This window comes from Crinia signifera, chromosome 5 (genome assembly GCF_055691185.1).
Source record: "Crinia signifera chromosome 5, ASM5569118v1, whole genome shotgun sequence".
In the NCBI taxonomy this organism is placed as follows: domain Eukaryota; kingdom Metazoa; phylum Chordata; class Amphibia; order Anura; family Myobatrachidae; genus Crinia; species Crinia signifera.
The window spans coordinates 122,779,315-122,797,494 of NC_139221.1; the positions used below are offsets into that span (position 1 = coordinate 122,779,315).

At 44.3% G+C, this 18,180-nt stretch overlaps 1 protein-coding gene across 1 annotated transcript in view; it reads right to left on the minus strand.

Annotated features, from left to right (window-relative positions):
• Positions 1–18,180, minus strand: part of LOC146005728 (uncharacterized) — a 93,780-nt gene that overhangs the window by 40,007 nt on the left and 35,593 nt on the right. Inside the window, exons 9-13 of the mRNA XM_083145155.1 lie at positions 17,542–17,595; positions 12,400–12,453; positions 9,837–9,881; positions 4,747–4,800; positions 1,660–1,713 (exon numbers count right to left, since the gene is read on the minus strand). Coding sequence (XP_083001281.1) covers positions 1,660–1,713; positions 4,747–4,800; positions 9,837–9,881; positions 12,400–12,453; positions 17,542–17,595 — 261 coding nt within the window. The remainder of the gene's footprint in view (positions 1–1,659; positions 1,714–4,746; positions 4,801–9,836; positions 9,882–12,399; positions 12,454–17,541; positions 17,596–18,180) is intronic.

Sequence of the window (18,180 nt, forward strand, 5' to 3'; positions counted from 1 at the left end):
TGGTGTGGACCCCGAAAATAACCCTTGCAGCTCAATGTAAGTTCTGTAGTGTAAGCGGTGGCCGCAAAGATGAGGAAGTACCCAAATTGCTGTCCGTTGGTGATGTTATGCTCTTTAAATTCTGTACTTAGCAATACATTCTCCAAATGATAATTTATTAGCTCACGCACCCAGTTGCAACCAGGCAAAGATTTGTGACACTCAACATTTTACCCCTATGCATTTTACCCTCACGTGCTCCAGGCAGGGTCAGCGCCACCACTAGGCTGGTTTAGGCATTTGCCACTGGAGGGAAGTAGTGAGCTGCAGGAGGAGCAGCAGGCCAGCAGCAGGAAAGCTACAGCAGAGGAGAGCCAACTTCAAGCACTTACTCAGCTATTCGGTGAGTGATTTGTGCCCTCCACCTCCTCAAGCCTGCCCGTGTTAAACTTGCTGCCCCTATCCCTGGCTGGTCATCAGCCACCAGGCCCTGGCAGCAATCCTCGTCAATCTCTGGCGGACGCCCCCCCCCCCCTATCTAAGATACATCCTCCCATTCGTGGCAGTTTACCCCCTTCCCCACACAAGCTACCCCCCTCATGCCCTCACTCCCCTCCCAACCCCCTCCCCCATTTGCAGCACCTGCAACCACCCCCCCCCCCCCACACACACACACAGGCTACCCTCTACTGTCTTTTCTCCCCTTACAGCTCCAAACTCCCCCATTCATGGCACCCACGCCCACCTCCCACAGCCCCGCCGCAGGTTACCCCCTCATGCTCTCTCTCCCCTCCAAACACCAAACCATCCCCTCCCCCATTTGTGGCACCAACAGTTCACCCCCCTCCCCCACACAGGTTACTCTCTCCTGTTATTTCTCCATCCACAGGTCCAACCTTCCCTTCTTGTATTATTAACAGTGTTCTGACAGCAGTCAGAATGCCAGCGTCGGCATAATGAACACCAGCCCCTATATACTGGGCATTACCATGTGTAACATAATGTGTAATTGGCATTGCGGTGTGTGGTATAATGTGCAATGGTGCATTATACTGAGTGTGGCATGTTGTGCTATGGACATTAAGGTGTGTAACATTCTGTAATGGGCATAACGGTGTTTGACAGAAACTTTTTGCCTGGGGGAATCAAAATAATTAGTTAGCTGTACTATGCTGTCTGTCGGCGGTGCTGTCTGCGGTGATGTCCAATTGTCCAGGCAGGGGTGCTATTGGTAGGAGCGGTGTTTGGGGGAAGGGTGTGCTGGTAGGGATGTCTGCAGGGGCCTTAGTAGGAACGTGGTGTGTGCTATCAGTAGTGTCTGTAGTGGCAGTGTTCAGAAATGGGAGGGTTGCTGGTGGCAATGTTGATGTCCCGGGCAGCTATGTGTTGAAGGTAGGATATGTTTTGGTCACGGAGTCCCCCTGCAAAAGTTTTTTTCTTCAGCAGCTGCACCTTTCTAGTGCCTGAGAGGTGTCAGCTGCCTAAAGATGGCCACATCTATAAATCACATACAGCATACAATATACACTGCATATGTCTGTGTATATAGTGTGTGTGTCTGTATGTGGCAGCTGTAGTCTTATTCAATTTTCCAATATGGGTAACAATTATAGAAGTCATACATTTCTGGAAAGCCTCATCTGAATATTTTGGCAGATATATAAAACAGAAAATACTTACTCTTTGTCCCTTAAGTCCAGGAGTGCCTGCTGGGCCCTTTTCCCCTTTCATCCCCTAAAAAAATGTAAATATAATGAATATCTTCAGATAAATAAATGAAATATCACTTCATACCCTATATGTATTGTCCAAGCCATACAGACAATCTGCTATACAGTATATTGAAATTTCACATACGAGCGTATTAAAATATGGCCGAAGCAACTAAACAAATTTGAAATCTAAATTAATTACGGTTCATTTTTATTTAAAAATTTTGTTTTACGCATATTCTGATTACCAAGATCGTCGATCACACCCACTGATACAAGCCCATCACAACATATGCTTGGTACTGCGATCATATGTATGCGACTCACACCGATGCACTGATTGCTGATAATCTCTGAACTGAGCAAAAATTCCAAATCAAAATTAATTACGGTTAATTTTTTATTAACTATAAACCACAATTTTTGCTGTATGCCCATATGTATGTTTCAGCATAACTCCGGAATGACTGGAGCAATTTACACCAAACTTGGTTCACATATGACTTGCAATCAGGGAACAAATACGGTAGGGGTAACACACCCCTAGGGGTGATGCAGCAGCACAGATTATTTCAGCATACAGCATTACTCCAGAATGACTGGAGAAATTGACACAAAACCTGGTACACATATGACTTACAATATGTGAACAAACACTGTGTGGCTATAAAACCCCTAGCACCCCTAAGGGTGGGGAAGTAGCACAGACTAGATCAGGACATGTATGATACTGTATGTCAGTGGTGACAGGGCTGCATGTGACAGGGACAGTGACATGATGTGATGTAAGGAGGGGAATGGAGATAGCACAAACCCACACACTGAGAGTTATATAGTGCCAGTAGCAGGGTCCCCCAGCAGCACAGAGTATTTCAGGAGATGCATAGTGTGCTATTCTTTCACGTAAATTTATGAAACAACTAATGTTATTTATACTGTGTGCTTAACCCCTTCCCGACATATGACGTACATTTACGTCATATGTCGGTTGCGGGGGAATCAAGCCAGCTCACGGAGTGAGCTGGCTTGAAAGAGAGCAGGTAATGGCTGTATATTACAGCCAGGTACCTGCTCTCACGGCCACGAGCGGCGAGTTCGCCGATCGTGGCCGTTTAACCCTTTAAGCACCGCGGGCAAAGCGCCCGCAGTGCTTAAATAGCTGATCGGAGGGGGGGCGCCCCCCTCCGGCGCCGATCGGGGCCCCCCGCGGCGAGATCGGAGGGTGCCGATCGGTTGCCATGGCAGCCAGGGGTCTAATGTAGACCCCTGTGCTGGCCGTGTCAGCATTCCTATTACATCCTGCCTGAGGCAGGATGTAATAGGAAGTGCTGAAAATCACTATGTTCAGCCATAGAGCTCTATGGCTGAACCTAGTACAGGCGATCGCGCCCCCTAGTGGTCAAGTACACTAGGGGGCCTTGTAGTAAAAGTAAAAAAAAAAAATAAGTTTAAAAAAAAAAAAAAAAAAAAAATATTAAAAGTTCAAATCACCCCCCTTTCCCCATTTCACAAATAAAAATAAATAAAAAATAAAAAAATAAACATATTTGGTATCGCCGCGTTCCTAAAAGTCCGATCTATTAAAATATAACATTAGTTATCCCGCACGGTTAAAGGCGTAAACGGAAAATAATTCCCAACGCCAAAACTACGTTTTTTGGTCGCATCGCCTACCCAAAAAAAAAATAACTAAAAGAGATCAGAAAGTCGCCCATATCCCATAATGGTATTAATTAAAAAGTACACTTCAGCCCGCAAAAAATGAGCCCTCACCCAGGTCCGTAGGTGGAAAAATAAAAAAGTTATAAGCCGCAGAACATGGCGACGCGACGCAAATTAGAAAAACCGTAAAATTTTCTATTTTTTTTTTTAGTGGTAAAACGTAACGTAAACTATATAAGTTTGGTATCACCGGAATCGTAACGACCCATAAAATAAAGATAACCCATCATTTTAAACGAACTATGAACTCCAACAAAACCGTAACCAGCGCAAAATTGTGGAATTGCGTTTTTTTTCTTTTTTACCCCACATTGAATTATTTCCTGATTCCCCAGAATATTATACGGTATAGTAAATGGTACCATTAAAAAGTACAACTTGTCCCACAAAAAAAAAGCCCTCATGTGTCTATATAGCCGGAAAATTAAAAAAGTTACGCTTATTTGAACGCGAGGAGGAAAAAAAAAAAATTAACAAAAAAGGCCTCGTCGGGAAGGGGTTAATTGATTTTTGTAAACAAACATTCCTAAAATCGCTGGGCAACGCCGGGTACTCCAGCTAATGTATAATAAAGATCTATGCCACTGAAAAATTGTATGTTCTGTATGGTATGGATATTTGTTCCTCCCTCACAGTTATTTTCTGTTGTCCCGTATTTTATTTTCTGTTAATTTCTTTGGGTGTACTTGTTGTCCATTGTAATGTTTTATTTGGAACACTAGATGTGGCATCAATGTTTCACGCTATTATATTTACCTGTTGCCATTTTCTTTCCTTTTTACTGTACTCTAAAGGACCATACACACTGGGCATATTTGCTCAGCGTGTACAGCCATCAATGATGATCCTATCACTGGCCTGAAAATTGATCAGTGCATACACACTGAGCGATTTTTACATGGATGAAGGACTTTCCAGAGTATAGAAATCCATTTACTTGACCTGTCAAATAGGATGGTGGCTAGCGGCAGCCAGCAATGATGCGGGAGCGTGTATCTGCAGTATACAATTGCTGGTTTTGAACTGGAAGCAGCTCAGACGGCACAAAGTGAGCTGCTTTCAACTCAAAATTTACTAGTGTGTATGGGCCTTTACTCTTGTTTTACAATAACAATTTCTAAGAAATAATCCATTTCTAAAACAAGAAACCTGGTATGTACAGATGTAGCCACACTTATCCATCTTGCAAGACGGCCCCGAGGACACATGTGTGGCTGCAACAGTGTGCTGAGCTGCAACATAGTACGCCGCCCATATATTCCGATGGGCGCACAAACCTTCAGCACTGAAATTTGTACTGACCCTGTAAAAATAACCATTGCTTTACAATTACCTTTTTTCCTGGAATCCCAGGGCTTCCAGGCTGACCGCCTGGTCCAATAGAACCCTAATAAAATGCAAATGAAATACATAAATAAAAGAGATAGGGTCAGACAGAGAGTCAGAGATGCAAATAAAAAAAACTGAAGCCATATATCACATTTTCAGATTCAAAAAGTGGTAGTTCTACAAAAATTCTGCGTTATCCTGTTCCCTCTTCCAATATAAAGATTGATAAGACAACATTTACATCTTTTCGTTTTTTTTAACACAACAAATGTGTGTAATACAGAAATGAGACAATAAAAATAACAGTAGCAATACCATATTGGAGAGTAAGATAATCAGCAATCATCAAATGACTATAAATGGATAGAGTTAAGCCATGTACATACGGTGACATATTGACTAATGGCCAATTTTGACTAAGCAATTTTGACTATATGCGCCGGTGATTATGTTCACTATGAAAATCTGTGATCTAATCCAAATTGCCTTGCCATGCAAAATTCACAGCATTGCGGGTCATCTAAACGCCACCCGCACACAGATTTCACCCGCATGTATACGAATGGAGCTTGCATCAATTCACAGCTTGCATGCACGGCAGAAATCATTTGATGGTCACTGACCAGCCAGTCTCTGGTGTCTTAGATCTGCAGCACCACTGTATGAGAAGAGGGCAGGCAGCTGGCATCCGGTGACGTCAGCTGCCCACCCCCCGCACCCGCAGCATGACTGCATTACCATGGGAATGCCCAGGGTTCTCATGGGGATGCCCATGAAATGCTGCCCATTCCCATGGGCGCTTCCCATCCCCACATCCTAAGCGTTGGTGGTATAGTGTCCCCCCAAAAAAAAGTGAAGATGGCAGGCGGGCAGAGATGCAGGGCAGATTCAGAGCACTCGCTCAGAAGGCCCTGCTCCAGGGCCGGCGCCACCACTAGGCAGCTTTAGGCATTTGCCTAGGGCGCCGGCCACTGGAGGGCGGCACTGAGTTGCTGGAAAGAAGCCGCACTCCATGCAAGGAGCACTAATACAGCCACCGCCAGCCCATTTATCATCTCAGCCGGGCGGGGCATGCCACACTATCTCCAGGTATGTCTCCCGATACCAGCCACGAGTAGCCTACGCCCCTGTGTGTAGCAGGTCGGTGGCGGCCACCTGCAGCACTCCCCCCGCCCCACCCAGCATGGATGTCAGGCTCAGCATAGCGGGTGCTGCGGGTAGCTCCCGCATCCCTCCCCCCACTTGGAGCAGGTCGGCGGTGGCCGCCTGCAGCACTCCCCCCGCCCCTCCATGTATGTCGGGTTCAGCGCCGCGGTTCCTGCTGGTAGCTCCCGCACCTCCCCCCCCCCACTTGCAGCACTCCCCCCGCATGATTGTCCGGCTCAGCAGTGACTTCGGGTAGCTCCCGCACCTCCCCCCCCCCCCCCCCAGCAGGAGCAGGTCATTGGTGGCCGCCTGCAGCACTCCCCCCACAGCATGGGCGTCAGTGGCGGCTTCAGCATTTTCTTCTCATGAGGTGCCAGGTATGGGGGGGGGGGGGCGGAAGGTAGGACATACACTGAAAATTGCCTAGGGTGTTTAGGGACATTGCACCGGCCCTGCCCTGCTCACCGCCTGCTATGCGGGCAATGTTCTGAGCAAGTTCTCTGAATTTACCAGCGGGGCCATTTTTAATCGCGGCCAGATTCGGAGACGCGCTTTTGAATCGCTGTGTGTGATTCTCGGCCATTTTCGGAGAGATTTACTGAAATTAGGTAAAATCGCTCAGAAAATGGCTTAATATCGCCCTGCGTATTGGGCCCTTATTATATGTGTGATGATAATTCATATACAGGCATACAAATAAATAAAGCAGAAATAGGTGGACTATGAATGGAGTGCATAGTTTAATATAAATAGATGTGTTCCATTTGATGAGTAGATACCATATGAAGAAAGATGGATTCGTACAGGCCTTGCTAAACTGTGGCTCTTTAGCTGTTGTGTAACTACAAGTTTCACAACAGCTGGAGAGTCGCAGATTGATCAGGTCTAGATTAGTAAATAGGTTTAACCAATGTTTGCACATATGTCCATAAAATGCATTTACAATACAAATGACATTCATAAAGAAAAGATAAATAAATACATGCATGATTGCAGGGGTATCCTCATTTATTTTTATTTAAATCACAAATTTAAACATAACATTTTGTCTTTGATCGCACATTTATCCAAAAATGGTAAAAAATATATATATATTTTTTTTACTCCAGTAATGACCTACAGTAGGTTTTAAACTCTCACGAGCAGGGTCCTCCTTCATCGTGTCCCCCACCTCTCTCTATCCATGTTACAAGTACTGTATTTCTTGCTTCTCCTCCTTGGGCTCTTGGCCTTTATCTCTATAACTCCATTGTCCTACCTTCTTCAGATACTCTTGTTGTCTTTGCTCCACTCAAGCTCCTGGGCACAGAAACCAGTCTGTTCTAAACCCTAACTTACCTGTCCATTCAATATATGGGGATAAATGTAATTACAACTATTTGTAGAAATTATATTATATAAATATAAATGCGCTGTTTGTTTATTTTCCCCAGAATAAGATGCTCTACAACAGGGATGGCTAACTTTGACACTCCAGCTGTTGTTGAACTACACATCCCAACGGATGCGGGACCATTTGTCTACAACAAGAAGATAGACAGCCATTAGGTCGACACCATTAGTTCGACAACTCAATAGGTCGACATGCTTTTAGGTCGACATACCATTAGGTCGACACGCCATTAGGTCGACACGTCATTAGGTCGACATGCCATTAGGTCGACACTGCCATTAGGTCGACAGTGTCTAGGTCGACAGTCAAAAGGTCGACATGGGTTTTTCACAGTTTTTTTGACCCAAATGTCGACACAGTCGACATGGACACAGTTTGAAGTGAACCGCAGCCCCTCGCATCGCTCGCTTCGCTCACGATGCTTCGGGCATGGTGCCTCGCTGCGCTCAGCACACTATTATAATCTAACTCCACGCCCTAGTGGATGGTAGGGCATGAAATACCGCCTGTCGGCACATGTCGGCTAAAAAAACAGTGAAAAAAACCATGTCGACCTTTTGACTGCCGACCTAGACACTGTCGACCTAATGGCAGTGTCGACCTAATGGCATGTCGACCTAATGACATGTCGACCTAATGGTATGTCGACCTAAAAGCATGTCGACCTATTGAGTTGTCGAACTAATGGTGTCGACCTAATGGCTGTCTATCTTCTTGTTGTAGACAAATAGTCCGGATACCCATCCGAACATGCCCTGCTACAGTTTTACTATTTGGCCATGCTAAAACTGATGCAGTGTCAAGTTTAGCCATCACTGCTCTACAACAACACCTATTCCTAGTTACAGTTTGTTCTGCTATTCTTAGCTGGATGCTATTGAGTAATGTTCTGCAAACTAGTTTGCTGTAAAGTATGTTCTTTATATGGTATAGCTAATAGTGTGTACACACAGTACAATCCAGCATACAATTTTGACTATATAGTCAAAATCGCATCGGGATCGCATGTAGATCGCACAGGTTTTTAACCTTGTGATCCCGATACACGCTCCCGGGACAGCCCAAATCAAAACCCAAATAGACAGGGCAGCAGTTACTATATAGTGCAGATTTGCGCTATATAGTCAAAATGGCATGCATGTCGGGTGGCTTGCATGTGCAAATCAATACTACTACTACTAATAATAATAATAAATAAATAAACCATTATAGAAACATAGAATCTATTAATTTATTACTCAGAGGCAGGTGCCAAAATATCTAAAATGTAATACTGTTAATAATCTATCTCTGTCACTCCATGTCTTTTTTTTTTAAGGAAATTGGTAAATATCAGGTAATATTGTTTTTTTGCAAATCATGTGTATTTAAATAAATTATTTAAGAGCTTTAGATAGGAGGAATAATAATAATAATAATAATAAAAAATAAACATTGCCTAATACCAGTAAACTGCCTTATGCTGCTTTCCCACTGCCAAACCTGCTTTGACCCGTTTTTTTAAACGGTTCTTTAAACGGGTCAAAGCAGGTTTTAACCCCTTTCCCACTGCATGTAGTAAACGGTATATTACTGGTTAATTACCGTTTTTGTACCTTTCACATTGAACCCCTTGTGAAAGCTACAAAACGGTAATTAACCAGTAATATACCCCCCTTCCCCTGGTACCTGCCCTGTGCCCACCCTCCCCTGATACTTACCTGCGTGGGGGATCCGGGCAGCGGGGTTCACGCACTGCTGGGGAGGCATCGGGTCCGGCATGAGCACAGTACTTCGGGTGCCTCTGGATGCTATGTAGTGGGGACGCTCCGGGGTCCATCCCGATATCAATGAGCCGCTCATTACATATGCGCATATGTAATTAGCAGCTCATTGATATGCACGGCGCTCATTAGATATGCGCACAGTGGGAACTATTAGTTCCCATCAGCTGCAGGGACTGCCCCGACGCCGTATGGACCCCGAATGGACCCTGAATGGACCCTGCTGCACCACCAGCACCCACAGCACAGTGCCCATGTGGGATGGACCCCGGAGCGTCCCCACTGCCCAGCATCCAGAGGGACCCGAAGTACTGTGCCCATGCCGGACCCGATGCCTCTCCAGCAGTGCGTGAACCCCGCTGCCCGGATCCCCCACGCAGGTAAGTATCAGGGGAGGGTGGGCACAGGGCAGGTACCAGGGGAGGGGGAAGAAGTGTGGTATTTTAAATACCGTTTAAAAGGCATTCCCACTGCCTTAAAAAGGGTATTTAAACGTGTAGGACTCTGCTTTTTAAAAGGGTTGAAATACCGGTTAACTTTAACCGGTATTTCAACTCTGGCGCTTTCCCACTGCAGCCTTAAACGGTAAATTGTGGGGGAAAAACGGCAATTTACCGTTTAAGAGCTGCAGTGGGAAAGGGGTATCACATAGTAAAAAATTATAAATGCTATGCATGTACCTATTTTTGTTTGCTATTGTATACGCATCTCAGAAATACTCAGAATGGCAGAAAGTTATAGCTTATCCCCAGATAAGTAACAAGAGGGATTGCTCCCCTATAATGTTTATACCTTAGGTCCCACAGGGCCTGGTACTCCACGGTTTCCAGGTGGCCCCTAGAGAAATGAAGATAAAGGCGAAATTAAAATATTTAAAAACAGATTAAGAATGACCATTCATAAATTTACATCTAAGGGGGGGTATTTAATGTGGGATTCCGACTGTCTGAACATCCCAACAGTCGACATCCCACATCCCGTTTTCAGTCAGTTCATCTGCAACTTGACAGTAAGAATTCAATGTTCTGCCTGTCGAGTGGCAAAAAGTAGGCATGTCGGTGAAAACGGCCGCGGATTGTTGAGAAATGGACACAAATTCGACAATCCACTGCCGTTTCTGACAAAACAGATCCAACTTGTTTTAAAGTTGGATCTATTTTGTTGAAATCTGCCTTCAATGCTGTTGGAAACGGCAGCAATCCCCTGTCAAAAACTGAGTACGACATTGAATACCCCCCTTAGTCTTTTGTGATACTAAATACCAATGACCATTTTAAAAATCATAACATCCATTCTATTTGTCCCTAGAACTAGTGTACAGAAGAAATACCTGACAGCTAGCACAGAATATAGCACTATGGGGCTCATTAGAGTTGGGCACAAATGCTCCTTAAATTTACATTTCACTTTCTTTTTACAGTGCATGTGCACAAAAAATGTGAATGCATCCAATAATAATGCCGATAAAGCTTGTGCTTACAAATTCATTATTTAAGAATGATGGGACTGGGTTTGGCAGGGGCACATAAGTACAACCAAAGGACAGTATGGGTGTGTTCACACCTTTGTTTGGCGGCACATCACTTGTGTGTAACATTACTTGTACTGCAGCCACAGCACTATCCGGGGGCAGCCCAGATCTCCCTGACCCCCGGAGTGATGAAAACAGGTGTTCGGACATAAAGCCACACCTCCTCCTATGAAGCCACGCCCTCCCGTGAAGCCACTCTACTTTTGCATTGCTCATCAACAATGGGATGAGGGAGTCAATTTGGTAAATGATCCCTCAGGTGTTGATGCCAAAATCTATTCACATTACTGTATTTCAGTGATACTAACAATCTGCTCACAGTAAAAAAAAATCTATTTCATCTTTTAAGTAGAAAATAAATCATGTGCGCACTGAATTAAATAAAAACTTTAGTTCTGTCTTTATATCTTGGTATAATTTTGAGGTGAATGTGACTTAGATTAGGTGAATGTGACTTTATTGGTTATTGATAACATGGTCCTAGTATGTACAATATTGTATAATCATTTTTATATTAGCATTTACTACTAGCACTGTTACATCACACCTCCTTGCATTGGCTCATATACTATACTACTTCACTCTCTAGACACATATGCTGCTATTGTCTACATGCAGTAAGTAAGTAAGTAACACAGTGCAAATGCTACCATTAGGCAACTTTAGGGTACAGGTACAAAGAGGACACTATCATAGGTGATGGCCAAGGCCCTCGTTAGCCACAGTCATTTCTGTGCATGCCCATACTCTGACCTGACTCTGTGATGCATGTGTATTGAGCTCTTTTTCAAGTACATGACAGGAGCTGATTGGCTGAAGTATTATATTTGACACCCCCAGGGATATTCAACTGTACCCAATGCCAGTAGTCATCAGGGATTGTTTTCTGCAAGGCTGAGCCAACCCAATAAACCCCTATAGCCAGCCATATCCTATCAGGCATATTTTTTTTCCTTGCAAACATGCAAAAATGTAACATTTTTCAGGAGAAAAAAAAAAAAAGATATTAATTGCATTGCCAAAAGCTAAGCCCATTATTGTCTCCTAAAACATATACAGGCCAATTGCAGTGGCGTAACTACTGTAAGGCAGCCCCAGCTGTTGCTTGGGGGAGCAAGCCACAGTGGGGTCTGTGCGGGCGCCGGCACCCGCTCGACGCACTGATATGCTGCTGCCTGCCGCTGCCCACTGGCTGAGCACCGGAGGCGAGTCAGCCGCAGCGCGGGTGCGGCCATTGCAGAGATGACAAATCCCTCCACTGATTCAATTGACTGTACACAGAGCCAGCTATTGGCTACTGTGTACAGGATGGGCTGGCGGATGGACGTGCTAGGGCGGCCTGGGATGTGTCGGAGACAAGGGAAGCAGCAGTATCTGCTGGTCTCTCTTTCTCTATCCTGCTTCAGCCTCTCCGTTATCCATGTGATGTCATCATGTCACACGCTGGGGAAACACGCTGGAGAGGAGTCTGGGAGGGCGCCACATATTTTTTGGCAGGGGGGAGCAAAATTTATAGTTACGCCACTGCCCCTATGTCTGGTCAAAGTTGCTATTCATTAAAGTACAGGTAGATGTCATAGGTCATTGGGAAATGTCAGGCAGTTAATGAATGTTTGTCAGGCTTTGTCTATAAGCATACAATTTGTATTATTAAATATACTGCACTTCCAAGTATATTTACTTCACGCTTCCTCTTTCCACAGTTTTATTTAATTTTAGAAAACACAGTGAGCTGTAAGCCTGTCACTGTATGACATTTGAAAACATGTCCGGTGTACAAATCAGTTCTGTTTACTGTGTACAAAATACACTATGGCATCCTACCTGTAGTCCTGGTGGCCCAGGATCACCTTTCAGTCCTCGTGGCCCCTGAGAACCCTAAACCAACAAGCAAAAGCAGGACAAACATAAGTCATGGTGACATGATCACAGAGCGGCTCAGTGGTAGCAGCACTGCTATACAACAGACATATCGAAGAATTCGCAGCCGATCGAAAATGTCCAAAACCATTCATAAGACTCTCAGCATCTAATGATTTTTCCACTGGTCACCACTTATCCCAAGCGCCCCATAGCCAGGGACTTCCTCGGTGGCTGCGATGAAATCAGTTTGAGCGAGGCCAGAGCTGACGTCACACACCCTCCCCTAAAATGCTTGGGCATGCCTGCATCTTCCATAGGCACACCTGCGTTTGATTAGTTACAGTATGCCTGTAGTCACTCCCATGAAACTGCTGGTTATCACCCCCAAACACCGGCTTGCTGTCAATCACCTTGAGAACAGAATTCGCACAGCAGTGATCAGGTATGAATCGGGCCCATATGGGCAGTGTGGAGGAAAAGAAGGGAATGTTAAAAAAAAAGACCTGTCAACTACTCTCATATTCTACACGCACAGATCTGACCTACTCCATTGTTTATGGCCTTGCCCATTAGTTTGCAGACTTTGTTTATAATTACTTTTAGGAACAATTAGTTAACTAAAGGGGCCTACACACGGTGAGATGTTGCTGAGCCATCTGAGCAATGTACAGATGGAGCGTCTCTCATCCTTTCTACCTATGGTGATTGTACCGCCAGCTGGCCATGGCGGGCCACGGTGCGCGGCATCGCAATACATTTTAAAAGCTTGGCGATTCGCTGTGGCGTCTGCGGATGAGTGCAATACCAGTGATCATCCACCAGATGTCACTTTTGAAAACCTCATTGCGCATGCGTGAAATATGTGTGTGCAGTGTGTGCTTGAAGCGCAGGAACTACAGTAAAGTACTTTATTGTCCCTGGCAAGCCTAGTCAGCTCCTCTCTCACACCGCCGGCACGAGCATGATCCCGTCTCTTTGGCGGAGAGTGGATCATGCTGACGCGAGCGGAGAGGCACTCCGTTTGTTTGACAGGCAGGAGCGTCTCTGACGTTCCGGGAATGAGACGCTCTTGCGGCTGAGTTGCGGAGACGCTCCAGGAATGAGACGCTTTCTGCGTCTGAGTTGTTATTACGGTAGGGTACTACAGTACAGTACTTTGCTACTATTGTACTGTGTCCAGCAAGCTGTACTGTTCTGTAGATAGTGTACTCTCCCATTTGTTTGCAGCGATGTTCACGCGCGTCTCATTTCGCACGCGGGTCTCATACTGTGACCGCGCTCCGTACAGCGAATGGCGGGATTCCATTGGCACATTACAGTCAGGGCCGGCGCCACCACTAGGCAGCTCTAGGCATTTGCCTAGGGCGCCGGCACCTGGAGGGCGGCAGTTCGCCCCTCACCCCCTGCACTGTGGTACCTGCGTAAAAAAAACTTCTGTCCCCGGCGTCCCTGCTGAGTGCTGGTGTAGGGGTGTCCGTGCCGCCGGGGGAGCCTGCGGCGCTGTTATCGTGTATACGCTTGTCGCGCCCGGCGGGGTCCCTACAGAGCATAGAAAATAACGCCGCGCGCATAGCGCTAGTTATTTTCTATGCTCTGTAGGGACCCCGCCGGGCGCGACAAGCGTATACACGATAACAGCGCCGCAGGCTCCCCCGGCGGCACGGACACCCCTACACCAGCACTCAGCAGGGACGCCGGGGACAGAAGTTTTTTTTACGCAGGTACCAACCAAGACCCCCCCCCCCGCCCGGCACCGGGGCGCCCCCACCCCGACTCGCCTGGGGCGCTCCGGTGCCTTGCACCGGCCCTGATTACAGTATATCACTCCAACGCTAGCTTGATGGAGCATTAGCCACTCGGTGGTGGCGGATTGTATGGCATGGCGTGCACCCACGCCCCTTGGCGAACGCCAGTGCAAAAAGAAAATCGGAACGCCAGAACCTCCGCCATGGCGAGCTGCCGGCAATATTGAGAGGCGCTACATCTGTAGATCGCTCAGCAAAATCGCTCAGCACACAGCGCTGCACAGCAATGTGTCAGTGATGTGTGCTGAGCGATCTGTCAGGGCCAGTGTTCTCCAGTGAGTGATAATTAACTAGATTTATCCAGCATGATGGATCTTAACCGCCGGGTGATAGCGACGCGCGGGGCCGCATATAGCTATCACTATAGCCCCTACACACGGAGCAATGTAGGAACAGTTTCTAAGCAATCTAGTGAGATCATTTAGAAAATGCCCTGGAACTGTCCCGTATTTAGGCCCCATAATTGCCTTTATATCCAGCATCCTTAATACTAGCATTCTCCCACAAAATCTTAGGATTTCCAAAGGAGGCATAGAACTGCTATTGGCATTAGTGAAGATCGATAATCACATATTTTTTAAAGATATATTTATTGGATATGGTAGCATAAATAGAGATCCATACACTCAAAACATAGTAGCATATCAAAATGATGACATCAGTAGACAGGAATCCTAATGTGATTAAACATACAGAAGTATCCGAGGTTTAAACATATAAATATAGAAATGAAGAAAAGTTTAAGAACCAAGAGGGTCTGATTTGCTGTCAGACAAATAAACCAGTAGAAAAGTAAAGGCAGAGAAAAGCAAGAGGAAGAGAACTACAAAAACAGAAAAAAAAGGAAAGAAGGAATATAGAAAAAGAGAGGGAGAAGGGCTTGGCTCCTGTCATTATCCATTATATATGGAAGGGAGAAGGAAATAGCTGGGTGGTCAACCACTGGTCCCAGATTTTAGGAAAGGAGGATTTTAGAGGATTAGTTGATAATGCTAGTGATAAATTCCATGTGGTAAACATGCCACATATGGTGGGATATTATAGACTGCAGTGAAGGTGGGTCAGTTTGTTTCCAGTCCACTGCTATTTGGCAAGCAGAGGCTGAAATCACATGCATTATCAAATCATTTGGTGTCTGGATAATGAAGTAAGGTTTAGAGGAAGCAAAATATATTTGGTGTCATGTGGAATAGAGTATTTATCAAATGTGATATGAAGGCTATGACCCCTTTCCAAAGGCCCATTACTTGGGGCATGATGCTCGATAATCAATTTTACAGTTGTGGATACATCCTGAAACCCTCACTTTTTAAAACAGAACTGTTTTATCTTTTCCGTATTAAGCGGTTACCGGTTACGCTGGAGAAGGAGAACATTTGTCTGGGTCTGAAATTGTCAATTCCTTGAAACATTCTATTATGCATTAGTCCATAATATAAACAACATTTATTTAGATAAGACCGGGCTTAATACAGATAGAAATAGAAGGCCCAATTCATTGGCTATTTATGTTAATAAGAGAGGTGGATATAAAACAACAATAAACATTTGTTTACTTAGTAACATAGTACCATTAAGGCTGAAAAAAGACGTTAGTCCATTGAGGTAAACCTACTGTATCTAACTTGAAATACTGACTTGAGTACGTCATATCAAAAATGCATCCAGTTTTGATTTAAATTCATTAACAGTAGTTGCTGTAACCACCCCCACCGGCAATGAGTTCCATAATGTTACTGCTATAATGGTGAAGAATCCTCTTCTTAATTCAGTACGGAATTTATTTTCCTCAAGCCTCAGTACATGCCCACGTGTCCTAAGTATAGGCCTGTTAGTGAACAAATCATGTCTCAGTTCCATATGATTCCCAATCCTGTATTTGCTAATCATATCACCTCTCAACCTCCTTTTCTCCATTGAAAACATATTCAGCCTGGTTTATCTTTGTATTCTAGTGATTTGAGACCTTCTACTAGCTTAGTCGCACTTCTCTGTACCTGTTCCAATTCATCTATGTCCTTTTAAGGTGCGGTGCCCAGAACTGAACACAGTATTCCAAGTGTGGTCTCACCAATGCCTTGTAAAGAGGCACTATCACATTAGCATGCCTTGAATACATTTCCCCTTTAATGCATGCCAGTGTCATGTTTGCATTTGCTGCTGCACTTAAGCAGTGTGCACTATTACCCAATTTTTCATCTATGATGACCCCCAAGTCCTTCTCTACAGCAGAATTCCCTATAATAACTCCATTTAGCCTATAAGTAGCTTGTTTATTTTTGTTCCCATAATGTATTACTTTACATTTTTCAACGTTAAACTGCATTTTCCACCTTTCCGCCCACCTTTCCAATTTATTTAAGATACTTTGTAGTGTTTCCACATCCTCTCCTGAGATTATTTCCTTACTCAATTTCGTGTCATCCGCAAATATTGCAATTTTACTCACTATGTCACTTCCAATATCATTAATGAATATATTAAACAAGGTGGGTCCCAATATTGAACCTTGCAGGACTCCACTTTGGACCATACCCCAGCTGGAATGTATGCCATTTACCACCACTCTCTGTCCCCCATTGTGCAACCAGTTTTTAATCCAATTACAAATTGTATCTTCTAACCCTAAATTACCTAGTTTCATTAATAACCTTTTATGAGGCACCGTGTCAAAAGCTTTAGTGAAATCAAGCAGTATTACATCAACAGAAGTCCAGCCCCCTACTGACTTCCTCATAGAAGCTAATTAAATTAGTCTGACATGATCTATTTTTGACAAACCCATGCTGAGCCTTAATTATCACTTTCTCCCGTTCTAAAATTTTTTGGATCCTATCTCTTATTATTCCTTTTAATATTTTCCCCACAATGGATGTAAGGCTGACCGGTCTATAATTTTCAGGGTTAGTTTTGCTACCTTTCTACCATATTGGTACTATGTTAGCTATGTGCCAGTTCCTTGGTACTGTCCCTGAGTTTATTGATTCCTCAAATATCAGATATAATGGTAGTGCTATGACAGAACTCAAGTATTTTAGTATCCTAGGGTGTATTTCGTCCTGGTCAGGAGATTTGTTACTATTTAGGCTCTGTAATCTATTTTTGACTATTTCCCCTCTCAAACATACAGTTTGGGAGCAATCAAGAGCCGAGCATTTAATCTGTGGGAGATCTTCTGAAGATTCTTCCCTTGTAAATACCAAAGCAAAAAATGTATTGAATAATTCTGTTCTCTTTTCCTTCTATTACCAGGGTACCCTGCTTATTCTTTGTCATGGAGATATTGAATAAGACATACCTTTTCTCCAGGGGCACCAACTTTTCCAGGTGGACCTTGAAGCCCTGGTTGCCCCTGAAAATCAAATATACCTTTTAGAAAGTCTAGAACACTTTTTCTTAAACTCAGAGAACAGCATGCAGACATGGAATTGTTTAAATTATCATCCTAGAATAGTTTGTCTGAGTAGTGATATGATGTGAGGGAAGCAACAATGGTGCCTGTTGTGTAAGAGTAAATGGTATTACCCATATTAAGTCATGGTGTTAACAGTATTTTAAATAGTGTTGACTGAATAATGTCAACACATCTACATTTAAAGATAAATTAATAAAAAAAATGTAATTTTATGAAAAACATTTTTTTTTACTAGGGACACAACCAGAAGGGAATCAGTGCTGCTGTTGCTGAGGGGGCAACCACATGGACAGACTGCCCTCAGCTCCGGGACCTAACCAGGAGTACCACCATGCACCCATGGATGTACTTGAACTTTATCTCCTTGTATCATATTACATAATCCATCCTTCAGAAGTGGCTAACTAGGTCATTGTAATGTTTACATTCACTTCAAGTATATCACGTCTTATAGGGAGTGACCTGGCCACTACTGTAATTATATTAAGACATTTTCTATGTACATACCATCAGACCATGGTC